Source organism: Oncorhynchus nerka, linkage group LG25 (assembly GCF_034236695.1).
Source record: "Oncorhynchus nerka isolate Pitt River linkage group LG25, Oner_Uvic_2.0, whole genome shotgun sequence".
NCBI lineage: Eukaryota > Metazoa > Chordata > Actinopteri > Salmoniformes > Salmonidae > Oncorhynchus > Oncorhynchus nerka.
Genome location: NC_088420.1, coordinates 14,570,869 through 14,595,584, shown reverse-complemented (window position 1 = coordinate 14,595,584; position 24,716 = coordinate 14,570,869). Strand labels below are relative to the sequence as shown.

Genomic DNA, 24,716 nt, shown 5'->3' with positions numbered 1-24,716 from the left:
AACCAAGCGAACACTGAAACAAAACAATAAATGACACGTGAAATAACCAACCGAAACAGTTCCGTGTGGAACACACAGACACAGAAAATAAACACCCACCAAACACAAGTGGGAAAAGGTGTAACAGTATAGACTTTACGTCCGTCCCCTCGCCCCGACCTGGGCGCGAACCAGGGACGCTCTGCACACATCAACAACAATCACCCACGAAGCATCGTTACCCATCGCTCCACAAAAGCCGCACTTCAAGGTCTCAGAGCAAGTGACGTAACCGATTGAACCGCTATTTAGCGCGCACCGCTAACTAGGCTAGCCGTTTCACATCCGTTACAAAGGCTACCTAAGTATGATTCTCAATCAGAGACAACTAACGACACCTGCCTCTGATTGAGAACCATACCAGGCCAAACGCAAACGCAAATACAACATAGAAAACGGAACATAGACAACCCACCCAACTCATGCCCTGACCAACCTAAAACAAAGACAAATCAAAGGAACTAAGGTCAGAACGTGACAAATTGTCTGCATCACTTCCAATCCCTCATATATTTTTGGGAAAAAATGTATATACACACAACCGTTCAAAAGTTTGGGGTCACTTAGAAATGTTCTCGTTTTTGAAAGAAAAGCTATTTTTTTGTCCAATAAAATAACATCAAATTGATCAGAAGTACAGTGTAGACATTGTTCATGTTGTAAATTACTATTGTATCTGGAAACAGAGGCCAATTATCAGCAAGAAGGCCTAGAAGGCCAGCATCCCGGAGTTACCTCTTTACTGTTGACATTGAGACTGGTGTTTTGTGGGTACTATTTAATGAACCTGCCAGTTAAGGACTTGTGAGGCATCTGTTTCTCAAACTAGACCCTAATGTACTTGTCCTCTTGCTCAGTTGTGCACCGGGGCCTCCCACTCCTCTTTCTATTCTGGTTAGAGCCAGTTTGCGCTGTTCTGTGAAGGGAGTAGTACACTAGTGATCACAAAATAGTGAACAACAATGCTTAGGCCTGTATTTCCAGGTCTAAGCCTGGACACAGTCTATTTTACAATGGTTTTATTTGGTTTGTTTTTACTCTTATCCTTCTTCTACCCTCATCACTCCCATATATTTATGTCCATCCGGTTCTATTTGCCATTCATTCAAACTGTGCTCTAAAAAAAGTTGTTAACATATATACGTTTTATGGCACAGTATGTTGTACATTAGTTATCTTATTGTAATTAGTTGTTATTAGTCCCAACCTTCAGCTCCATTCAACCCCTGCCATCAATCTCTTAACACCATCCACATTGGATTCAAATTTGCTTTTGTTTCACAAAAGTTATGAACCTTTCTATTCTTATTGTTTCTACAGATTGTAAATTGAAAATAAACCTTTTTGCTAAAAGTATTACTATACTATTGATGATTGAATCCAGGATCGTTTTACGTATCAGTTCATAAACCATGTGCCATGGAATCAGTACATCAAAAATCCAACAATTTTGCAATCTATATGGTATGGCTGTCCATTTTTTTAAATCCTTAAATGAAACTGGAATAGTTTTTTATTCATCACAATTTTCTTTAACCAATTTAGGTCTTTAATGCAGGGCCGACAGACAAGTTCCTTAGATTTTCCCCTTTCCACATTCCTCTTCCATTTTTGCGGCAATGATGCAATTAGTTGGTTGTAATTTTGGGTAGAGCAGTGTGTTTTTCTTTTCTAAAAATAATGTTTTTTTTTAACAATTGTTATATTTGAGTTTAACCACAATATTTGTTATTATTTCTTCTGTCTTTTCTGGTGGATTATTTAAAAATAGCGATATTTGGGAGATGTAAATAACTGAAAGTGAGCGGTTGTAATCTGAATAAAGTGAATAAGGCCTTTCTTACTAATTTGCTAGAGAACCAGTTTGTATTTAAGTATAACTTTTGTATGACTGAAGCCTTTAGTGAGAGATCTAATGCTCTAATATTGTATCATTTCTGCCCTCCGACGTCATCTCCGTTACATAAATAGGCCTGTTTAATTTTATCTGGCTTGCCGTTCCAATAAAATGTAATATTTTTTTCTCTAATACATTTTTAAAAAACTGTTCGCTAGGTGTGGGCAAGGCCAAAAACAAATAGGTAAACTGAGATATGACCAAAGAGTTTATCAGGGTGATTTTTCCACAAATATAAAGGCATTTTCCTTTCCATTGTAGCAAGATCTTATCTATTTTTTGCTAACTTTCTATAAGTTACTTTAAGTAAGTTTAAGTTTAAGTTTTAAGTTTAAGTTATAAGTTATACTTTCTATATTCTATCTGGCCTGCTCGCCTCCCTACCACTGAAGAAGTACAGTTCCCGCGCAGCCCAGTCAAAACTGTTCGCTGCTCTGGCCCCCCAATGGTGGAACAAACTCCCTCACGACGCCAGGACAGCGGAGTCAATCACCACCTTCCGGAGACACCTGAAACCCCACCTCTTTCAGGAATACCTAGGATAGGATAAAGTAATCCTTCTCACCCCCCCCCCTTAAAAGATTTAGATGCACTATTGTAAAGTGGCTGTTCCACTGGATGTCTTAAGGTGAACGCACCAATTTGTAAGTCGCTCTGGATAAGAGCGTCTGCTAAATGACTTAAATGTAAATGTAAATGTATAAAAATGTATTGGAGTGAAATCATGTATTTATTTTTGGAGATGTATACCGAGTGTATCCACATCACCATCGGACCATTTTATTGATAAACTACATGGTAATGTAAAAGTTTAATTTTTGTGTGATCCAATACGTAATATAGTAGTTATATAGTAAATTATTCTTAATTCTTAATGTGTTTGAGCCAATCAGTTGTGTTGTGACATGGTAGGGGTGGTATACAGAGGATAGCCCTATTTGGTAAAAGACCAAGTCCATATTATGTCAAGAACAGCTCAAATAAGCAAAGAGAAACAACAGTCCATCATTACTTTAAGACATGAAGGTCAGGCAATGCGGAACATTTCAAGAACTTTGAACGTTTCTTCCAAGTGCAGTCGCAAAGCCATCAAGCTCTATGATGAAACTGGCTATCATGAGTACCGCCACAGGGAAGGAGACTGCATGAATCAGGCCTTCATGATCGAATTGCTGCAAAGAAACCACTACTAAAGGACACCAATAATAAGAAGAGACTTGCTTGGGCCAAGAAACATGAGCAATGGAAATTAGACCGGTGGAAATCTGTCCTTTGATGTGATGAGTCCAAATTTGAGATTTTTGGTTCCAACCACTGTGTCTTTTTGAGACGCAGAGTAGGTGAACGGATGATCTCCGCATGTGTGGTTCCCACTGTGAAGCATTGAGGAGGTGTGATGGTGTGGGGGTGCTTTGCTGGTGAGACTGTCAGTGATTTATTTAGAATTCAAGGCACACTTAACCAGCATGGCTACCACAGCATTCTGCAGCGATATGCCATCTCATCTGGTTTGTGGCTAGGTGACTATCATTTGTTTTTCAACAGGATAATGACACAACACACCTCCAGACTGTGTAAGGGCTATTTGACCAAGAAAGAGAGTGATGGAGTGCTGCATCAGATGACCTGGCCTCTACAATCACCCGAACGCAACCCAATTGAGATGGTTTGGGATGAGACGGACCGCAAAGTGAAGGAAAAGCAGACAACAAGTGCTCAGCATATGTGGGAACTCCTTCAAGACTGTTGGAAAAGCATTCCAGGTGAAGCTGGTTGAGAGAATGCTAAGAGTGTGCAAAGCTGTCATCTACTTTGAAGAATCGCAAATGTAAAATATATTTTGATTCGTTTAACGCTTTTTCGGTTACTATATGATTCCATGCGTTATTTCATAGTTGTGATGTCTTCACTATTATTCTACAATGTAGAAAATAGTAAAAATAAAGAAAAACCCTTGAATGAGTAGGTGTGTCCAAACCTTTGACTGGTACTGTTAATTTAAGTAATAAGGCCCGAGGGGGTGTGGTATATGGCCACATACCACAAACCCCCGAGGTGCCTTATTGCTATTATAAACTGGTTACAGAATTAGGACAGTAAAAAGACATGTTTTGTCATACCCGCGGTATACGGTCTCATATACCACGGCTTTCAGCTAATCTGCATTCAGGGCTCCAACCACCCAGTTTATATTGCTGGTTAGACAGCATAAACAGATCTGGGACCAGGCTAAAAAAAAAACACTATTGAGCCCATGGGCATCAAGCTAAGAGTGCAGCAGCATATGTAACACTGTAATGTTTTGGTAAGAGGTTATTAATAGTAATAATCGTACATACCGCCACACATGCAGCAGAGATGCAACAGGGACAGTCCGCTCTCTGTCCGGTAATTCAAGTTCACTTTCTGAAAAGCTTCATCAGAGCTGAGTCATCCAAATACAAATACAAATGTAAGTTGAGTGTAAAAATGTGTAATTACAATAGTTATTACTCTGTACTTTACACCATAATTAGGACACTGATGTAAAACATATAATGCATTTAATAAAACACATGCCAACAGCAATAATCAACCCAGAAGACATTCGGACATTGTCTAGAACTGTGACATGTATATGGAGACTGGGCATGAGTCACAATCATAACATTTCTGTGATGTCATATCCTGACATGTGAAAGACTGAATAGGGATGAATGCATCACTTTAACCACAGAGAGCTAATGTTACCTGAAGTCATTATCATAAAATGTTTGGCATGTTATGATGTTATAACATGACATGTGAAAGACTGAATAGAGAATAAATGTGTCGCTTTTATCACAGAGGGCCTCTGTTACCTGAAGACCTGTTTGAGGTCTGTCAGCTCGCTGTCTTTGATGCGTAGGTCATCCTCCAGCCTCTCGATGATCACAGAGTATGACTCGCTCACCTTCTTCTTCCACTCATCTTCAGAAAGGGAGTTAGCCCAGTTTTAGCATAATTTTGTGAGCTATTAGCCTGATTGTGACTGAGGTACTTTCATTTTAAAAAGCTGAAACACTTTCCATAGTTTACACCCTGAAAGGGATTTAGTACATCTATAGAATGCATTTCCCGTCACTTGTATTTTCCAATTTTATTTAACCTTTATTTAACTAGGCAAGTCAGTTAAGAACAAATTCTTATTTTCAATGATGGCCTAGGAACAGTGGGTTAACTGCCTGTTCAGGGGCAGATCGACAGATTTGTACCTTGTCAGCTCGGGGGTTTGAACTTGCAACTTTCTGGTTACTAGTCCAACGCTCTAACCACTAGGCTACGCTGCCGCCCCAATGTTAAATAATGTACGTTTTCTATATCCTAGTTTAATTACCAAAGGAAGAATTGAAGGTAAAAAAAAAAAATGGCAGCAAAAGTTACTACCACCCTATTGGGAATACGTTCTTCAAAGCAAAGCTTCTTAATAGGATTCTATAGTACATATTTAGACCCTGACATATACTCTCTTAGGCAGCACAAAACACTGAAAGAGAACAAGCCATTACCTGTACATGTCTGAGTTGGTCTTGATTTATAATTTCCCATTGAACCTCTTCTTTTTTTCTTTTTTTCCTGTGTACGTTGTATAGTTTGGTGGAGCAGAGGAGTGAAGCAGTAACACTATCCCTATCTCACTCACAATAGAGCAGGACCAGATAAAGAGGGATCATGGCAGAGGGCTAAAAATAAATACATCTCTGAGAGGAATGCCTGACCACTATGACAACTGATCTGTGTGTGTGTATTGCTCTTTTCAAACAGCAGGTGGCCATTACCTTATATTGTCTTGCACAAGCCATCGGTCAGTTTTCAATTCTTTTTTAAGTTGTTTGAACTGCTTGATGGCCTGAAAACGAAATAATGTAGTCAGAATTGCAAGGAAACTGTCTTAGGATTTAACTACTGACAGCTTGACCACAGAAGAGTACTCCTGTTCCTTGCAGTGATTAAGTACAATTATTTGAAGAATGAGGACCTATGGAATGGCATCCATGTTGCTTAGCCTTCCACTTCATCTATACATCACAAATTTGCCACGGACCATGTCCCAGTCCAATTTGACATAATGGTCTGTGTGGTGGATATTCTCATTCCCCACATTCTCTCTGGTGAAACCTATAGGGGTGCCAGTATGACATCATTGACTACTTGCTTGCCAATAGGCCACTACCTATACATAACTCAAATCAAACTTTATTTGTCACATGCGCCGAATACAACAGGTGTAGGTAGACCTTACCGTGAAATGCTTACACCTGCGTTGCTTGCTGTTTGGGGTTTTAGGCTGGGTTTCTGTACAGCACTTTGATATATCAGCTGATGTAAGAAGGGCTATATAAATACATTTGATTTGATTTGACTTGGGTGACTGGAGTCTTGGACTATTTGTTGGTATTTTCTCTGACACTGCCAAGTATATAGGTCCTGGATGGCAGTAAGCTTGGCCCCAGTGATGCACTACCCTCTGTAGCGCCAAGATGCCGAGCAGTTGCCATACCAGGCGGTGATGCAACCAGTCAGGATGCTCTCGGTGGTGCAGTTGTAGAACTCTGCATAGGATGTCAAGAGCCGTTCCCTTACACTTGTGTTCAAAAATAGAGCAGAGCACCAGTGGAATGCACATAGAAATGGAATCAGAACTGATGGCTATGATGCCTCATACTAGCTTCGAACAATGAAGAGGCACACAACTCTGAAAGCTTTTTGTCAATTATTTTCAGTCATTATTACAAAATTGATTGTCAATACCATATCATTTCCCCATAGACACATTTTTAAATATGCCCAAAAATCTCAATCTTAAATATCAAAACAGCTGACCCAACCTATGCACCTGTTGATCATTAACATGAACCCAGCACATTGTATCCATATTTCAGTTCAATTTAACACAGAATCATTCCTATCATGATTAGAAAGGAACAACGGTATTAGAAGCAATATTAGCATAGTTATCACTATAGTTCAGAGTCAGCTCCCTTTCTTCTTCTCCACGTCCTCCATGAGTCTCTTCCTATACTTGAGCATCTTCTCCAGGTGTTTAGATTGCAGGGCCTCCTGTAGAGACCTCCGCTTGGTGCCAAGGGGCAGTGGGACAGTGGTTACGCCCGGCTGCAGTGCCTGCAACGCCGCCAGAGTCGAGGAGAACGAGTCAAGCATATCCGGGCACACAGGGAACATACAGGCATTCCACAGACGACAGACAACTCGATGTGTCTCCAGCGAACCTCAGGCCCCAATTTGTGATGATTGTAGAAATGTGTGTGCTAAATGTTCAATGATAAATGCAATCCAATTCATAGCCTACATTCAGATGAACATTCATTTCCAACATTTAGTCATTCGTTCGTTTCTTTCAGACGTTTAAATAGCCAATAACCCCGTCTTATATACAGTTAGTTGTCGATATCGACATTGGCCAAAAGTTTATGATAACACCTATTTTATTCGGATGACAGCAAAGCGAGAAACGCACGGTCAACACACCATGCTTTCTGTCTGACGCTTCCGCACAGCGCAAATGTACATATTAACTGTATCCATGACAACATGAAAACCTTGCAGTTCACAGAAACGGCAGCACTGCAAGAGTGAGCAAAATTCACATATGAAATAGCAAAATATTTTACAATCAACTCATGATCCTATGTTCTACGTGCTAACTTTAAGTTTTATTAATTTTGTTCCGTTTTTAAAAAAACAAATGTGGCTAGGCTACTATTGTATTATGACGACTAGCCTGTGTAATATGCCTCTTCAAATCAGAGGGAAAATGTGAAGACCACTGAAGAAATGGATTCACTTGATGCCCAAAGGAAATACCTAGTGACCTGCTCGGAGTCCCTTATATTAAGTCATGGGCAGGGACCAGGTTTGGACCTAGTGGAGAAAGAGACTGACCCTCAACAGGTTGTTATGGTCAATCTGAGCTGCTTACTGCTGAAAAACCTGGATAATGTGGGAAGCTGCAGGTCACTAAGAGTATGCATCTTGGCAGACAATTTTATATCCACGATAGATGCTCTCATCGCATGTGTGCATATAGTGAAGTTGGATCTTAAAGGAAATCAGGTACCTTTTACTTAATTAAGGCCTTACCTTTACATAACCAGGAAATCCCAATGATATCAAAAGATCTCTTTCTGAGGGAGACCTAGATATGACTCAATTCACTTGATTTGAGTGGTATATCTTGTTCCTTTGATATACCTGATTGATACTGTCTGTATCTGATTGTAGTAAAACCATTTATATGCTGTATCATACTAAACATCATGGTTAATACTATATCTTGCTCTCTTTGTTTGGAATTTTGCAGATGCCTTGCATTCAGAATATGAAATGTGAGCATGATGTAGTCTAGCTCTGGTCTAGGGTGTTACTGCTACTCATTAATAGAGGAATGGACAGTAAAGCCCTGGACCAGAGCTAGATAGATGTATTCCATCTGTCTTTCAGATAACCCAACTCCCCGGCGTAGTGTTCTGGGACAGCCTGAGACGACTCCAGCTGCTCCATCTCCATGACAACAACATTGGGACTAGAAAGAACATTGAGGGGTTGTCAGGCTGTCCTAACCTCACAGCATTGACCCTCTACGACACACCGCTCAGCCTAAAGGGAAACTACAGACACTGCATCATCAACAGCATCTGGTCACTGAAGGCTCTGGATAACTTTGTGGTCTCTGACGAGGAGATCATTGAAAACTGGATCCTCCCTCTGCATTTCAAAACCCTCTGTCATCATTTTTACTTGAACCTCTATCCAGCAGCTAAGATGGTTTGTAGGCCTTCTTGTGCTCCTTGATGTCATTTGAAATGTGTTTCCCATGTTATATCCATGGTGTATCCTCCATCATTTTTCCATAAACATTTAAATTGTCTCATCCAGGGGCCTTATCAGAGTGAAATGAGAGCAATCCATAAGATTATATCAGAGGTCAATAGGATCCAGTCCGTTTATTCTCCAACGTTGATCATCCAACGATGGATCAGGGGACATCTGACCAGAAAAAGGCTTGGGTAAAGCATTTAATGTTGCCATACTGTTCAATGAAAATTGACACAAGTATTCCATAAAAGGGGCAATCAGCAGTTGCTACATCAATATTTTGACTTATAAATTAATGATATGTACCCATTGATTCTTGAAGAATAGAACTGTCGCACCCCATCAGAACCCCAAATATTAGCTTGTTTTACTCCAATGTTTTTAAACAAAGTAAATGTAAACAAACACTGTATAGCCTCAAAACATGGTTAATTCTCTTCATTTTTTAGATCATTGATGGTCAGTCCTTTGAGCGTAATTACATTTCTCCAGTCCCATCCCTCAGCTTTTTACCAAAACAGTGGCGCGGAGAACACTTATTGTTTCAACTTCTGATTATCCCTTTAAAGAATTGATTTATATAGGAAACCAAAGCCTCGTGTAGGAGATCATTTTCCTATAGCTCATTGACCGCACACAATCACCTCTCTTTCCTTGTGTATTCTGTGTCATGGTGTTTCACTGAAATGTTATGTTTTTATTCTGTCAGACTTGTCCCTGCTGTGCCGAGACGGGAGAGGTTCAGCATCAGAGTCCATCTGTCCCCCATCCCCTCTGTGGAGACAGACAGTCAACAGACCCAGGGAGAGACATGGGTCAAAGAGTGCGCAGCTAAACAGCACCTGCAGGTTTGGACCCCCAATAATTTCATTACACCCTGCAATGTAGCTCAGTGTCAACCGGCTCCGAGTGGGAATGCTGATCTAGGATCCGTTTTGCCTTTTAGACCATAATAAATAAGATTACATGGACAGGGGGGACCTGATCCTAGATCAGTACTCCTACTTTAAGACACTTGATACTCCTAGAATGAAACACCCACTCAATCGAGTTTATATGGCCTCCGTTATTCCACTTTAATTTGCAGACATGGATGAAAAGGGTCATGTATAAGTTATATGAATACTGTCATTGTGAAACCATTTAAAAAATAAACAACTAGGCAAACATCTGATAATATTTGTAGAGTTTCTGTTTTAATAAACAACATTTGTCATGATCTGAGAATGTTTTCCAGAGGCACGAGGAACAAGATGCGAAAATCAAGAGATTGTATGTCAATCTGAAGAAATTGGTGCAGGCTGGTAGCCCAGAGGTAAAAAGTGAACATGTTTTTCTGACAGCTATTTTCGTTTCCCCATGCGTTTTCCCATGCATTTCCCCATGCAATATATGTAATTACATGTGAACTAAAGAAGTGTTTTTTTCCCTGTTTGACAGGTTATACAAGAGGTGGTGACAAGCCAGGCGTCTTTAGAGGCCAAGAAACAGAAAGACATCAGTCCTCCGCATAACACCCTTCAGAACAGTAAGACCATGAGGTCCAACAGAGCCAAGCACAGTGAGGCGAAAAGAGGTAGGATTGCATCTCAAATGGCACACTATTCCCTATATAGTGCACTACTTTTGACCAAGGACTTATATAGGGGATAGGGTGTCATTTGGTATGTAGATGTAAGAGTAACATTAGACTCCATCCAGTATGACCATTCTAATCATCACAATAGTGTTGTTATTAGAGTACATTTGTGATGATCTTGTCTGTCTCTGATCAGACTTCACTGCTGCAGAGGAGTTCTATGAAGAGAAGCTTGGGAAAATGTGTTTCCGCCTCATCGGCTTCAAGGCTCTGGTCCACCAGGTCGAGCCTGTCAGCAACATGCTCATCTCCCGGCAACAAGGGAGACGGGACATCCGCAGCGCCATCCGCCTGTTCCACACACAGCGTCCCGAGCCACCCAAGCGGCCCCAACCTCGACCACCACTGATCAACGCCGAGAAGCGTCTGATGGGTCGCTGCCTTGGCTCCATCAGCCTAGCCCCCTTCCAGGTGATCCAGCGGGCCTACCGGATGAGGGAGCAGGCCGAGGCCCTGCAGAGGAGGGCCAAGCAGGTGGCCCATTCCCAGGCTCGGAGGGAGGGCGCCCAGGGCCAGCGCCACGGCCTCCTGGAGGCCCGTAGGGAGGTAGTGCTCCAGGTGAGAGAGAAGGAGCAGGAGGAGGTGGAGGGGGCCCTGGCCCTGCTGAGAGCTAGCCGGGACAGGGAGGTGCAGGAGGTCAGGCAGAGACACGCTGTGTTCCTGGAGGAGAAGAGGAGGCGTGCATCGGAACGGGCCATGGTTGTCGCCTTCAGCAGGCAGCATGCCTTCCTGTCCAAGACGGTCAACAGGCATGCTGTGCGGCAGAGGCAGAGTCACACCCAGCAGGAGAGGAGTGTCATGGTTGCCAGCAGCAGGCAGCAGTCCCGGATTCAGAGGGAACTCATAATGGGATGCATAGAGGACAGGTACTGTAGGGTCAGCAAGAGGATCACCTCTAAACTTACCTCAATCTTATTATTGTCATTCAGTATGATTTTAAAACCCCTTTATAAAGCCTAAATACTGTAGCTGCTTCATGTGAAATGTAGAATAATAATATATACATGTTATAACAGACCCTTTTTTACCACCTACAGTGCATTGGAAAAGTATTCAGACCCCTTTACTTTTTACACATTTTGTTACGTTACTGCCTTATTCCAAAATTGATTAAATCATTTTTACCCTCATCAATCTACACACACTACCCCATAATGACCAAGCAAAAACAGGTTTAGACATTTTTGCTAATTTCTGAAAAAAATAAAACTGAAATATCACATTTACATGAGTACATTTACATTACATTTAACATTTAAGTCATTTAGCAGACGCTCTTATCCAGAGCGACTTACAAATTGGTGCATTCACCTTATGACATCCAGTGGAACAGTAGTGCATCTAAATCTTTTAAGGGGGGGGGGGATTACTTCATCCTATCCTAGGTATTCCTTAAAGAGGTGGGGTTTCAGGTGTCTCCGGAAGGTGGTGATTGACTCCGCTGTCCTGGCGTCGTGAGGGAGTTTGTTCCACCATTGGGGGGCCAGAGCAGCGAACAGTTTTGACTGGGCTGAGCAGGAACTGTACTTCCTCAGTGGTAGGGAGGCAAGCAGGCCAGAGGTGGATGAACGCAGTGCCCTTGTTTGGGTGTAGGGCCTGATCAGAGCCTGGAGGTACTGAGGTGCCGTTCCCCTCACAGCTCCGTAGGCAAGCACCATGGTCTTGTAGCGGATGCGAGCTTCAACTGGAAGCCAGTGGAGAGAGCGGAGGAGCGGGGTGACGTGAGAGAACTTGGGAAGGTTGAACACCAGACGGGCTGCGGCGTTCTGGATGAGTTGTAGGGGTTTAATGGCACAGGCAGGGAGCCCAGCCAACAGCGAGTTGCCGTAATCCAGACGGGAGATGACTAGTGCCTGGATTAGGACCTGCGCCGCTTCCTGTGTGAGGCAGGGTCGTACTCTGCGGATGTTGTAGAGCATGAACCTACAGGAACGGGCCACCGCCTTGATGTTAGTTGAGAACGACAGGGTGTTGTCCAGGATCACGCCAAGGTTCTTAGCGCTCTGGGAGGAGGACACAATGGAGTTGTCAACCGTGATGGCGAGATCATGGAACGGGCAGTCCTTCCCCGGGAGGAAGAGCAGCTCCGTCTTGCCGAGGTTCAGCTTGAGGTGGTGATCCGTCATCCACACTGATATGTCTGCCAGACATGCAGAGATGCGATTCGCCACCTGATCATCAGAACGGGGAAAGGAGAAGATTAATTGTGTGTCGTCTGCATAGCAATGATAGGAGAGACCATGTGAGGTTATGACAGAGCCAAGTGACTTGGTGTATAGCGAGAATAGGAGAGGGCCTAGAACAGAGCCCTGGGGGACACCAGTGGTGAGAGCACGTGGTGTGGAGACGGATTCTCGCCACGCCACCTGGTAGGAGCGACCTGTCAGGTAGGACGCAATCCAAGCGTGGGCCGCGCCGGAGATGCCCAACTCGGAGAGGGTGGAGAGGAGGATCTGATGGTTCACAGTATCGAAGGCAGCCGATAGGTCTAGGATGAGAGCAGAGGAGAGAGAGTTAGCTTTAGCAGTGCGGAGCGCCTCCGTGATACAGAGAAGAGCAGTCTCAGTTGAATGACTAGTCTTGAAACCTGACTGATTTGGATCAAGAAGGTCATTCTGAGAGAGATAGCGGGAGAGCTGGCCAAGGATGGCACGTTCAAGAGTTTTGGAGAGAAAAGAAAGAAGGGATACTGGTCTGTAGTTGTTGACATCGGAGGGATCGAGTGTAGGTTTTTTCAGAAGGGGTGCAACTCTCGCTCTCTTGAAGACGGAAGGGACGTAGCCAGCGGTCAGGGATGAGTTGATGAGCGAGGTGAGGTAAGGGAGAAGGTCTCCGGAAATGGTCTGGAGAAGAGAGGAGGGGATAGGGTCAAGCGGGCAGGTTGTTGGGCGGCCGGCCGTCACAAGACGCGAGATTTCATCTGGAGAGAGGGGGAGAAAGAGGTCAGAGCACAGGGTAGGGCAGTGTGAGCAGAACCAGCGGTGTCGTTTGACTTAGCAAACGAGGATCGGATGTCGTCGACCTTCTTTTCAAAATGGTTGACGAAGTCATCTGCAGAGAGGGAGGAGGGGGGGGGAGGAGGATTCAGGAGGGAGGAGAAGGTTGCAAAGAGCTTCCTAGGGTTAGAGGCAGATGCTTGGAATTTAGAGTGGTAGAAAGAGGCTTTAGCAGCAGAGAGAGAAGAGGAAAATGTAGAGAGGAGGGAGTGAAAGGATGTCAGGTCCGCAGGGAGGCGAGTTTTCCTCCATTTCCGCTCGGCTGCCCGGAGCCCTGTTCTGTGAGCTCGCAATGAGTCGTTGAGCCACGGAGCGGGAGGGGAGGACCGAGCCGGCCTGGAGGATAGGGGACATAGAGAGTCAAAGGATGCAGAAAGGGAGGAGAGGAGGGTTGAGGAGGCAGAATCAGGAGATAGGTTGGAGAAGGTTTGAGCAGAGGGAAGAGATGATAGGATGGAAGAGGAGAGAGTAGCGGGGGAGAGAGAGCGAAGGTTGGGACGGCGCGATACCATCCGAGTAGGGGCAGTGTGGGAAGTGTTGGATGAGAGCGAGAGGGAAAAGGATACAAGGTAGTGGTCGGAGACTTGGAGGGGAGTTGCAATGAGGTTAGTGGAAGAACAGCATCTAGTAAAGATGAGGTCGAGCGTATTTCCTGCCTTGTGAGTAGGGGGAAGGTGAGAGGGTGAGGTCAAAAGAGGAGAGGAGTGGAAAGAAGGAGGCAGAGAGGAATGAGTCAAAGGTAGACGTGGGGAGGTTAAAGTCGCCCAGAACTGTGAGAGGTGAGCCGTCCTCAGGAAAGGAGCTTATCAAGGCATCGAGCTCATTGATGAACTCTCCGAGGGAACCTGGAGGGCGATAAATGATAAGGATGTTAAGCTTGAAAGGGCTGGTAACTGTGACAGCATGGAATTCAAAGGAGGCGATAGACAGATGGGTAAGGGGAGAAAGAGAGAATGACCACTTGGGAGAGATGAGGATCCCGGTGCCACCACCCCGCTGACCAGAAGCTCTCGGGGTGTGCGAGAACACGTGGGCAGACGAAGAGAGAGCAGTAGGAGTAGCAGTGTTGTCTGTGGTGATCCATGTTTCCGTCAGTGCCAAGAAGTCGAGGGACTGGAGGGAGGCATAGGCTGAGATGAACTCTGCCTTGTTGGCCGCAGATCGGCAGTTCCAGAGGCTACCGGAGACCTGGAACTCCACGTGGGTCGTGCGCGCTGGGACCACCAGATTAGGGTGGCCGCGGCCACGCGGTGTGGAGCGTTTGTATGGTCTGTGCAGAGAGGAGAGAACAGGGATAGACAGACACATAGTTGACAGGCTACACAAGAGGCTACGCTAATGCAAAGGAGATTGGAATGACAAATGGACTACACGTCTCGAGTGTTCAGAAAGTTAAGCTTACGTAGCAAGAATCTTATTGACTAAAATGATTAAAATGATACAGTACTGCTGAAGTAGGCTAGCTGGCAGAGGCTGCGTTGTTGACTATGTAGGCTAGCTTGGTATTCAGGCCAAAGAGCTCAATCTAGGTTTCATCAGACCAGGTTGTCATGTGCCTTTTACTGTGGAGTGGCTTCTATTTGGCCACTCTACCATAAAGGCCTGATTGGTGGAGTGCTGCAGAGATGGTTGTCCTTCTGGAAGGTTCTCTCATCTCCACAAAGGAACTCTAGAACTCTGTCAGAGTGACCATTGGGTTCTTGGTCACCTCCCTGACCAAGGCCCTCCTCCCCCGATTGCTCAGTATGGCTGGGCGGCCAGCTCTAGGAAGTCTTGGTGGTTCCAAACTTCTTCCATTTAAGAATGATGGAGGCCACTCGGAGCTCTACAGATAATTCCTGCGACCTCATGGCTTGGTTTTTTGCTCTGACATGCACTGTCAACTGTGGGATCTTATATAGACAGGTGTGTGCCTTTCCAAATCATGTCCAATCAATTGAATTTACCACAGGTGGACTCCAATTAATTTGTAGAAACATCTCAAGGATGATCAGGATGTACCTGAGCTCAATTTCAAGTCTCAAAGCAAAGGGTCTGAATACTTATGTAAATAAGGTATCTTTTTTTTGTTTTTTTTTGCCTAAAAACCTGTTTTCGCTTTGTCAATATTGGTATTGTGTGTAGATTGCTGAGGGAAAAAAATATTTAATACATTTTAGAATAGGGCTGTGAAGTAACAAAATGTGGAAAAAGTCAAGGGGTCTGAATACTTTCCCGAAGGCACTATTTAGCATGGCATGATTATTGATAATTGAGGCATCTATGAATGTGTTATAAATGGTTTATGAAAGCTTCATAAAGCCTTGGAAGTTATTTTAAAGTGGGACCATTCTCGTGTTTGCTGTTACGTATTACAGGCAACAGTCTCTAAAGGAGGAGGCCATTACATCCAGAGTGAACAGAGACACTTATCTGGCCACAAAGCACACCAACCAACTCCTCCGAGCCCAGGAGAGAGTGGCCAGTGTGAAGGCCAGCCATGCCAAGATGGAGGTCCTGCATCCTGTACCGGTCAACCAGACTGCCTGATCACCACCTCTGGTCCCCCTGTATCCCTCCACCATGCTTCACAAATGTTTAATGCTATGAACTGTTTTTTGGGGGGCTATTTGTTTATCTTTAATTCTGTTTATGAAACCACAAGGAGTAAGGAATGTGAGGATTCTGGGAAGATGAACAAGAGAGGTCAAACCAAGGTCTATAGTGTTTATTGTTTGAGTGAAATCACAGAAATTCATTCACCTCATGATGTCTACTCATGTTGAAATACTTGGCCATTGTCCACATCTGTTTTTTTTTTTTAAGCTAACCATTTGTCTCTGAGATTAGTCTCTCAAATCAAAATTACAGTTAATGTACATCTTGACTACAGATTTGAAAGGTTGATTACGAACATGATTCAATGAGGTAGGACATATCCTACCAGTATTTTAAAACAAGCTGCATGTAAATGCTCAGGCATGAACTAGTCTGCTTTTTTACCCACAGTTCAGTAGCTAGAGACAAGGCAGAACATGTACAAGCATGTCAGACTCAACTGAAGCATAACAAACCAATTTGCATGTCTCACGTTCATAGGGCTACTAACTGTTTAAATGCCCAGATAAGATCTAACATTTATTACAGAGCGTAGTATTGCACATTTAAAAAAATATTAGGTCTAAATAGCCTGGTCCCAGATATGTTTGAGCTGTATAGCCAAGTCATTGCCATGGTCATTGTCATGCCAAACTGGGACCAGGCAGTCTAAAAGTTCTGGCAGTCTAAGAGTATTTAACTAGGCAAGTCAGTTAGGAAAGAAATCTTATTTACAATGTTGACCTACTCTAGCCAAACCCGGACGATGCTGGGCCAATTATGCGCCGCCCTATGGGACTCCCAATCACGGCCGGGTGTGAAACATCCTGGAATCGAACCAGGGACTGTAGTGATGCCTCTGGCACTGAGATGCAGTGCCTTAGACTGCTGCTTCACTCTGGAGCCTAACTGTAGCATAACAAACCAACTTGTATACTTCTCATGTGCATAGGGCTACTAACTGTTTTATTGCCCAGATAAGACCTAACATTTAATACAGAGCCCAACTGCAATAAGTAAGTAACCTGTAGTGTAGAAAATGTACACTGGAATATCACATCAAAGACAGTAACAACAAAAAGTCCTTTGACTAATCCCACATTTGAGAAATGCATAACTTCTGATTTCCTTGGCAGTTGAGGTCAAGAGGGGGTATCCCAGAACTGTATCTCCTAAAGAGGAGGGGTGGATTTTTTTAAATTTTACCTTTATTTAACTAAGCAAGTCAGTTAAGAACAAATTCTTATTTTCAATGACGGCCTAGGAACAGTGGGTTAACTGCCTGTTCAGGAGCAGAATGACAGATTTGTACCTTGTCAGCTCGGGGATTTGAACTTGCAACCTTTCGGTTGCTGGTCTAACCACTTAGGCTACCCTGCCTCCCCATGGGGTAGGAGGTGCTGGGCCAGCATGATGAAACCAGTCGGTCACAGGTCAGAGGGGGGCAGGACGACCAGGCTGTCTCTGTTCTCCTCCAGGTACTTGTTGCAGGAGTGGAAGGTGCCGTAGAAGCTGGATGAAAGGCCTGCAATGTCGTTGGAGATGTAAGGGAGGACTCCTGGTGTGGCTTGGTTGTAGTAGGAGATCTGAGGTAAAACACAGGGACAATGTGGTCCAAGAAGAAAACAAAAAGCACATGTTCTATAATATTTATGACTGAAAACATGTATAATGTAGAAGTACTAAACTCAGCAAAAAAAAAGAAACGTCCTGTCTGTCAACTGCAATTATTTTCAGCAAACGTAACATGTGGAAATATTTTTATGAACATAACAAGATTCACCAACAGGCATAAACTGAACAAGTTCCACAGACATGTGACTAACAGAACTTGAATAATGTGTCTGTGAGCAAAGGGGGGGGGGATCAAAAGCAAAAGTATCACTGACAGTCCTGTCTTGCAGGAAATCATGCACAGAACGAGCAGTATGGCTGGTGGCATTGTCATGCTGGAGGGTCATGTCAGGATGAGCCTGCAGAAAGGGTACCACATGAGGGAGGAGGATGTCTTCCCTGTAACGCACAGCGTTGAGATTGCCTGCAATGACAACAAGCTCTGTCCGACGACGCTGTGACACACCGCCCCATGTCGGACCATCCACCTCCAAATCAATCCCGCTCCAGAGTACAGGCCTCGGTGTCACGCTCATTCCTTCGACGAGAAACACTAATCCGACCATCAACCCTGGTGAGACAAAATCGTGACTCGTCAGAGAAGACCACTTTTTGCCAGTCCTGTCTGGTCCAGTGACGGTGGGTTGGTGCCTATAGGCAACGTTGTTTCCGGTGATGTCTGGTGAGGACCTGCCTTACAACAGGCCTACAAACCCTCAATCAAGCCTCTCTCAGCCGATTGCGGATAGTCTGAGCACTGATGGAGGGATTGTGCGTTCCTGGTGTAACTTCGGCAGTTGTTGATGCCATCCTGTACCTGTTCCGGAGGTGTGATGTCCGGATGTACCGATACTGTGCAGGTGTTGTTACACGTGGTCTGCCACTGCGAGGACGATCAGCTGTCCATCCTGTCTCCCTGTAGCGCTGTCTTAGGCATCTCACAGTACGGACATGGAAATGTATTGCCCTGGCCACATCTGCAGTCCTCATGCCTTCTTGTAGCATGCCTAAGGCACGTTCACCCAGATGAGCGGGGACCCTGGGCATCTTTCTTTTGGTGTTTTTCAGAGTCAGTAGAAAGGCCTCTTGAGTGTCCTAAGTTTTCATAACAGTGACCTTAATTGCCTACTGTTAGTGTCTTAACGACCGTTCCAGGCGCATGTTCATGATTTGTTTATGGTTCATTGAACAAGCATGGGAAACAGTGTTTAAACCCTTTACAATGAAGATATGTGAAGTTACTTGGATTTTTACTAATTATCTTTGAAAGACAGGGTCCTGAAAAAGGGATGTTTCTTTTTTTGCTGAGTTTATCATCTATCTAGATGTAATGTATATCAAAATATCACATGTCTTTATTCTTGCTATGTAACTACTGTAGAAAAATATAAAAAGTACCGTGTATGTAATAACAAAAGAAAGATGTAAAAACAACATTTATTTTTGTCCTCCGAAGAGGGTGGGTGGAAAGCTTGCACTTCTTTCTACACTCCGCTTACAGGATAAGGTGTATACACTGTGGGATGAAGAAAATCACTGAGCTAGCTGGTCCCAGATCTGTTTCTACTGTCTTACCAACTACGGTTGCGGTCATGTTTGACATGACAATGACCATAGAAGTCGGCTTTACAGCACAAACAGATTATGGACCAGGCAAGATTTTCGCTTAGCTAGCGAAGAGCCCCATTGCCCCACCTTGGTGACAGCATTGGACTCCTCCCAGATACTGAAGCCGGCACAGAGCACCTCCCCCCGGGTGTAGTCCTCAGTGGCAGGGTGGGTCGGCAGGGTGACAGAGCGCAGGGCAATCAGGTACGGGTCCCTGAGGTGGACAGAAGAGGTGGATCGCACCATTAGAGCATGATAAAGATGTGGAATTGGGCAGGTTGATAGATACAGTACTGTGGGACACAACCAGACCCGGGTAAGTTATGGTGAAGAGAGAACATAAAAAGAATGCAGTGCCATTGGAAAGTAGGAAGGATTGTTGAGTCATTGGGGAACAAAGACCAAGCAAAACATAAAGCATATTGGTGAAGTCAGGATGCTGATGGATGACAGACAGGCCGCGTTACCTGGAGTCACAGGGCTTCCTCCTAGAGGCCAGAAGGATGAAGTCCTGGCCCTTCCCCCCCTTACTGACACACGGAGTGGCTACGCGGTAGATAGTGTCATCCTCATCTGCCTGGATGATCACATCACATTTTCTACATAGGACGAAAGGGAAAAGGCACACTGTGAAATTGAGGTTTCAATCCAAATGTAGATTGGATATCAAAAGGATTATAGTAACTACTTTGTGAATGGTTGTGACCACTTGTGGCTGTGTTCCGCCTAGCTGTGACTGTTGTGACTACGTCAGTTGTGAATGTGATACCCACTGGTAATGCCTGTCCCACTCATGTCTCCTGCGCAGGTCTGAGAGCAGATGGAATACTTGTTCAGCAGGGACAGTGACATGAGTCTCCACTTTAAAACACAGTATCTGGTTCTCCTCCAGCGTGTACAGACTGACCTTGGAACAGATCAGGAAGGAGGGGGGTTAGACCATGAATATAGGATCTTTACAGGTTAAAGCAGAGCCAATTCCTTTACTACCACAGACATGACATATTATTGACATTTAGTGGAATGTTATATGTAGCGAGCTCCTTTAAGAAAGACGGTTGACTTGTTGCACATTCCTTCCTCCCAGTCCCAACTTAATCAAAGCAACGTGTGGGCCGAATTCGGAGGGGTGCAACTATGACTGTGCATTAGAAAGTAATGATTTGATTAGACAGTGGGGAGGAGGAGAGGGGACACATGCAATCCTTGAACATCATTGTAATGAATAATATCAATGGTGTTGAATCATATTCTTACCCTTTTCTACTTCCAATACTAACCTTATTTTTCTCAGAGCTTAACATCCAGTTGATTCGAGCAGCCATAATTTTCAGTGCAGACACATTGTTGTAGCTGAGATACATCTGGGGAAAATAAGGTTTGGATTCAGAATCGGAAGAATGATTGTTGTTTCAAAACAAGCACAGGCCAGTACACAGGGAGGCAGTAGAGTGTTAAATCTGTTATGAAACCCCAAAACAACACATTGAATCTAGGAGTAGTAGTAGTAAGTTGTGGTCCGTTTGTGTTTGTGTGTTACCTGGTTGCTGACGTCCCAGGGCACAGACAGAGGAACCTCCGTTTGCTTGCAGGAGATTATGTACTTTCTGTAAACAGACAGTGTATAGTAATGTCAAAACAGATGAAAATGTGTTGACTCAATGGTTTGGTTTACTGTTTACACACTAATTCAGGGGTATCACTCAATCAGCCCGATTTAATGTGGTCTGGCATGATGTCTTAGCAAAAAAAATGATATACTGTATATAATAGATTTTTAAGGGAGGGGGCTCATCTACTGGAGGGACAAAATGAGTTTGACACCCCCTGCACTAACTGATAGAAATGGGGAATAGTACTGTGATGATTTTCATCTCCTCACCTATCCAGACGGATCTTCTTCCTAGCAATAGCCTCCTGATAGCGTCTCTTCCCATCCTGACAATTAAATAAACATGTGAAATGGGCTTTCACAGTTCTGCACCAACATTGGATGAGCAGACGAATGTATCTCTTAACAGAGACCTCCATAAACATACACGCACACTCTTGCATGCAGTCTCTCTCTCACACACACTCCACAGGTCCAACAGACTGTTCTTCTGAGGTCATCTGCAGAACTCACCACAGGTTCGGGTCGTATCCGGGGTAATGTACGTGGCTTCCTGTCCTTGTCCAGCACCTCAAAGGTCATGAAGGCGCTGTTGATGTGCCGCAATGCACCCGCACCCTGGTAGGCCTCTGCACATACACCCACCTCCATACTGGAACACCCACACACAAGCACAAATAGGTTACATAGACTAATATCATACAAACATAAAAGGTTGCCATACCAGTTTCCCATTCATTGGTTTGTTGCCAGTAAATATCCCTCAAAGCTGAAATTGAGTTCATTCAGTTCATTGGGGCTCACTGTAGCAACAACAAAAAATATAAGTTTTTCAACAGAAACTAAAACAGGCGGTTATTGGACAGTGGTTGAGAACAAGCGGTTCTAATTTTCTTCAGTTTGGTGCCTAATGAATAAGACTTGTGTTTCACCTGTGTTTGAAGGCATTGTTAACAATGGCCTTTAGTACCAGCCGGTCACCGATGTGAGACGGGCCCCGGAAGTGGAACATGTCTATGGTCCTCAGAGTGGGGTGAGCGTTACACAGACGACTAGAGAGTAAGAGTGAGATGAGCGAGAGAGAGGATGGAGGAAAGAGAGCATATTAGACTAATAGCATTATCACATTTCTTCTCCAGAAGAAAAAGTCAACATGGTTTAGATCTACTCATTCTACTAAATACACTGAACAAAAATATAAAATGCATCATGGAACAATTTCAAAGATTTTTCTGAGTTACATAAGGAAATCAGTCAATTGAAACCTATGGATTTCACATGACTGGGCAGGGGTGCACCCATGGGTGGGAGCCAGGCCCAGCCAATCAGAATGAGTTTCCCACAGAGCTTTATTCCAGACAGAAATATTCCTCAGCAACGCTCCCCCAAAACTTGAGACATCAGTGGCATTGTGTTGTGCGACAAAACTGCACATTTTAAAGTGTTTTATTGTACCAAGCACAAGGTGCACCTGTGTAATGATCATGCTGTTTAATAAGCTTCTTGATATGCCACACCTGTCAGGTGGATGGATTATTTTGGCAAAGGAGTAATGCTCATTAACTGGGATGTAAACAAATATTTCTGCACAAAATGTAAAAGAAATAAGCTTTTTGTGCTTATGGAACATTTCTGGGATCTTTTATTTCAGCTCATGAAACATGGGTCCAACACTTTACATGTTGTGTTTATATTTTTGTTCAGTGTATATTAAAAGACCCAGTGCAGTCAAAATGTGATTTTTCTGTGTTATATAGATTTCCACACTATGAGGTTAGAATAATACTGTTCAAATGATGATAATGCCCTTTTAGAGTAAGAGCTTTTAGTCTGCCTAGTGACATCAGCAGGCGGTTAACTAGTTAATAGACAAATAAGAAAGAGGTCCAACCCTCTCTACCCATAACAGCCTGTTTTTAGTTCTCCCCCCCCCCACTCAGACAGTCCAAGCAAAATTCTTGCTTGAGAAATTGATATTTTTGTTTCTTTTTGACAATTTTCATTGAAAAACAATCACAGTAAGGTACTTAATTGTTACCCAGAAATGACATCTGCATGGGGCCTTTAATACATACTATCTCCATATTCTGTCACACTAAGAAACCTCATTATCTCTATGAGAAGGACAGGCTACAGACCAGACACTCACCATGCTGCGATGGTGGCCACGTTCTCCATCCAGGCCATGATCTGACCCCCGAAGGTGCTGACCTGGTGGTTGGCATGGGGAGGCAGCACCAGCTCCACACTCTCCACCCGGGTTCGCTCTGCTGACACCGCACCCTGGTATTCCTGACACTCTCCTGTTGACACGCACAGACACATACTGGACTGTAATGCTGCTCTTCACCAGGCTGGGCACGGGTGTGACTGCCACTGATATCATTTCATATTAGAGATAAGTGGGACTTGGACATCTGTGGTATCCTGTGACATGTAAAGGTTATAAATAGGGCCTTATCAGCTATAACTAGGACCTTATAAGCTATAACTACATTTACGTCAACTTTTCGGTTACTGGCCCAACACGCTTAACCCCCTGCCGCCCTGCGGACTTACGGTGCATTCGGAAAATATTTAGACCCCTCGACTTTTTCCATATTTTGTTACGTTACAGCCTTATTCTAATATAGATTAAATCATTTTAACCCTCATCAATCTTCACACAATACCCCATAATGACGAAGCAAAAGCAAAAAGATTTAGAAAATGTTGCAAAAAATTAAATCTGAAATACCACATTAACATAAGTATTCAGACCCTTTACTCAGTACTTTGTTGAAACACATTTGGCAGCAATTACAGCTTCTAGTCTTCTTGGGTATGACGCTACAAGCTTGGCACACCTGTATTTGGGGAGTTTCTCCCATTCTTCTCTGCAGATCCTCTCAAGCGCTCAGGTTGGATGGGGAGCATCGCTGCACAGCTATTTTCAGGTCTCTCCAGAGATGTTCGATCAGGTTCAAGGCAGGGCTCTGGCTGGGCCACTCAAGGTCATTCAGAGACTTGTCCCGAAGCCACTCCTGTGTTGTCTTGGCTGTGTGTGCTTAGGGTCGTTGTCCTGATGGAAGGTGAACCGTCACCCCAGTCTGAGGTCCTGAGTGCTCTGGTGCAGGTTTTCACCAAGGATCTCTGTACTTTTCTCTGTTCATTTTTCCCCTCGATCCTGACTAGTCTCCCAGTCTCTGCCGCTGAAAAAACATCCCCACAGCATGATGCTGCCACCACCATGCTTCACCATAGGGATGGTGCCAGGCTTATTCCAGGCGTGATGCTTGGCATTCAGGCCAAAGAGTTCAATCTTTAGGTGCCTTTTGGCAAACTCCAAGCGAGCTGTCATGTGCCTTTTACTGAAGAGTGGCTTCCGTCTGGCAACTCTACCATAAAGGCCTGATTGGTGGAGTCATGCAGAGATGGTTGTCCTTCTGGAAGGTTCTCCAATCTCCACATAGTAACTCTGTCAAAGTGACCATCGGGTTCTTGGTCACCTCCCTGACCAAGGCCAATTCTCCCCCGATTGCTCAGTTTGGCCGGGCAGCCAGCTCTAGGAAGAGTCTTAGTGGTTCCAAACTTCTTCCATTTAAGAACGATGGAGGCTACTGTGTTCTTGGGGACCTTCAATGCCGCATAAATATATTGGTACCCTTCCCCAGATCTGTGTCTCTGCGCTCTACGGACAATTCCTTCAACCTCATGGCTTGGTTTTTACTCCGACATGCACTGTCAACTGTGGGACCTTATATAGACTGGTGTGTGCTTTTCTAAATCATGTCTAAGGTGGACTCCAATCAAGTTGTAGAAACATCAAGGATGATCAATGGAAACAGGATGCACGTGAACTCAATTTTGATTGTCATAGCAAAGGGTTTGAATACTATT

At 44.1% G+C, this 24,716-nt stretch overlaps 3 protein-coding genes across 6 annotated transcripts in view; 1 reads left to right on the top strand and 2 right to left on the bottom strand.

Annotated features, from left to right (window-relative positions):
• tnni3k (TNNI3 interacting kinase) overlaps positions 1–5,621 on the bottom strand; it is a 78,298-nt gene extending 72,677 nt beyond the window's left edge. The window contains exons 1-3 of the mRNA XM_065009600.1: positions 5,464–5,621; positions 4,777–4,885; positions 4,276–4,361 (exon numbers count right to left, since the gene is read on the bottom strand). Of these exons, the coding sequence (XP_064865672.1) occupies positions 4,276–4,361; positions 4,777–4,885; positions 5,464–5,503 (235 nt within the window). The 5' untranslated portion in view covers positions 5,504–5,621. The remainder of the gene's footprint in view (positions 1–4,275; positions 4,362–4,776; positions 4,886–5,463) is intronic.
• Positions 5,622–7,543: 1,922 nt separating this feature from the next.
• lrriq3 (leucine rich repeats and IQ motif containing 3) lies at positions 7,544–16,140 on the top strand. Its single transcript, XM_065009598.1, has 8 exons — positions 7,544–8,029; positions 8,417–8,740; positions 8,852–8,982; positions 9,501–9,639; positions 10,029–10,106; positions 10,232–10,367; positions 10,567–11,296; positions 15,784–16,140. The coding sequence occupies exons 1-8, from the start codon at positions 7,751–7,753 to the stop codon at positions 15,953–15,955; spliced, it is 1,989 nt and encodes a 662-aa protein (XP_064865670.1). The 5' UTR covers positions 7,544–7,750; the 3' UTR covers positions 15,956–16,140.
• Positions 16,119–24,716, bottom strand: part of acot11b (acyl-CoA thioesterase 11b) — a 21,840-nt gene continuing 13,242 nt past the window's right edge. For all 4 annotated transcript variants that reach the window (XM_065009594.1, XM_065009595.1, XM_065009597.1 and 1 more), the window contains exons 7-16: positions 22,987–23,140; positions 21,770–21,889; positions 21,351–21,489; positions 21,108–21,163; positions 20,766–20,832; positions 20,506–20,589; positions 19,999–20,132; positions 19,693–19,824; positions 19,313–19,439; positions 16,119–17,589 (exon numbers count right to left, since the gene is read on the bottom strand). In XM_065009594.1, the coding sequence (XP_064865666.1) occupies positions 17,431–17,589; positions 19,313–19,439; positions 19,693–19,824; positions 19,999–20,132; positions 20,506–20,589; positions 20,766–20,832; positions 21,108–21,163; positions 21,351–21,489; positions 21,770–21,889; positions 22,987–23,140 (1,172 nt within the window). In that variant the 3' untranslated portion in view covers positions 16,119–17,430. The remainder of the gene's footprint in view (positions 17,590–19,312; positions 19,440–19,692; positions 19,825–19,998; positions 20,133–20,505; positions 20,590–20,765; positions 20,833–21,107; positions 21,164–21,350; positions 21,490–21,769; positions 21,890–22,986; positions 23,141–24,716) is intronic.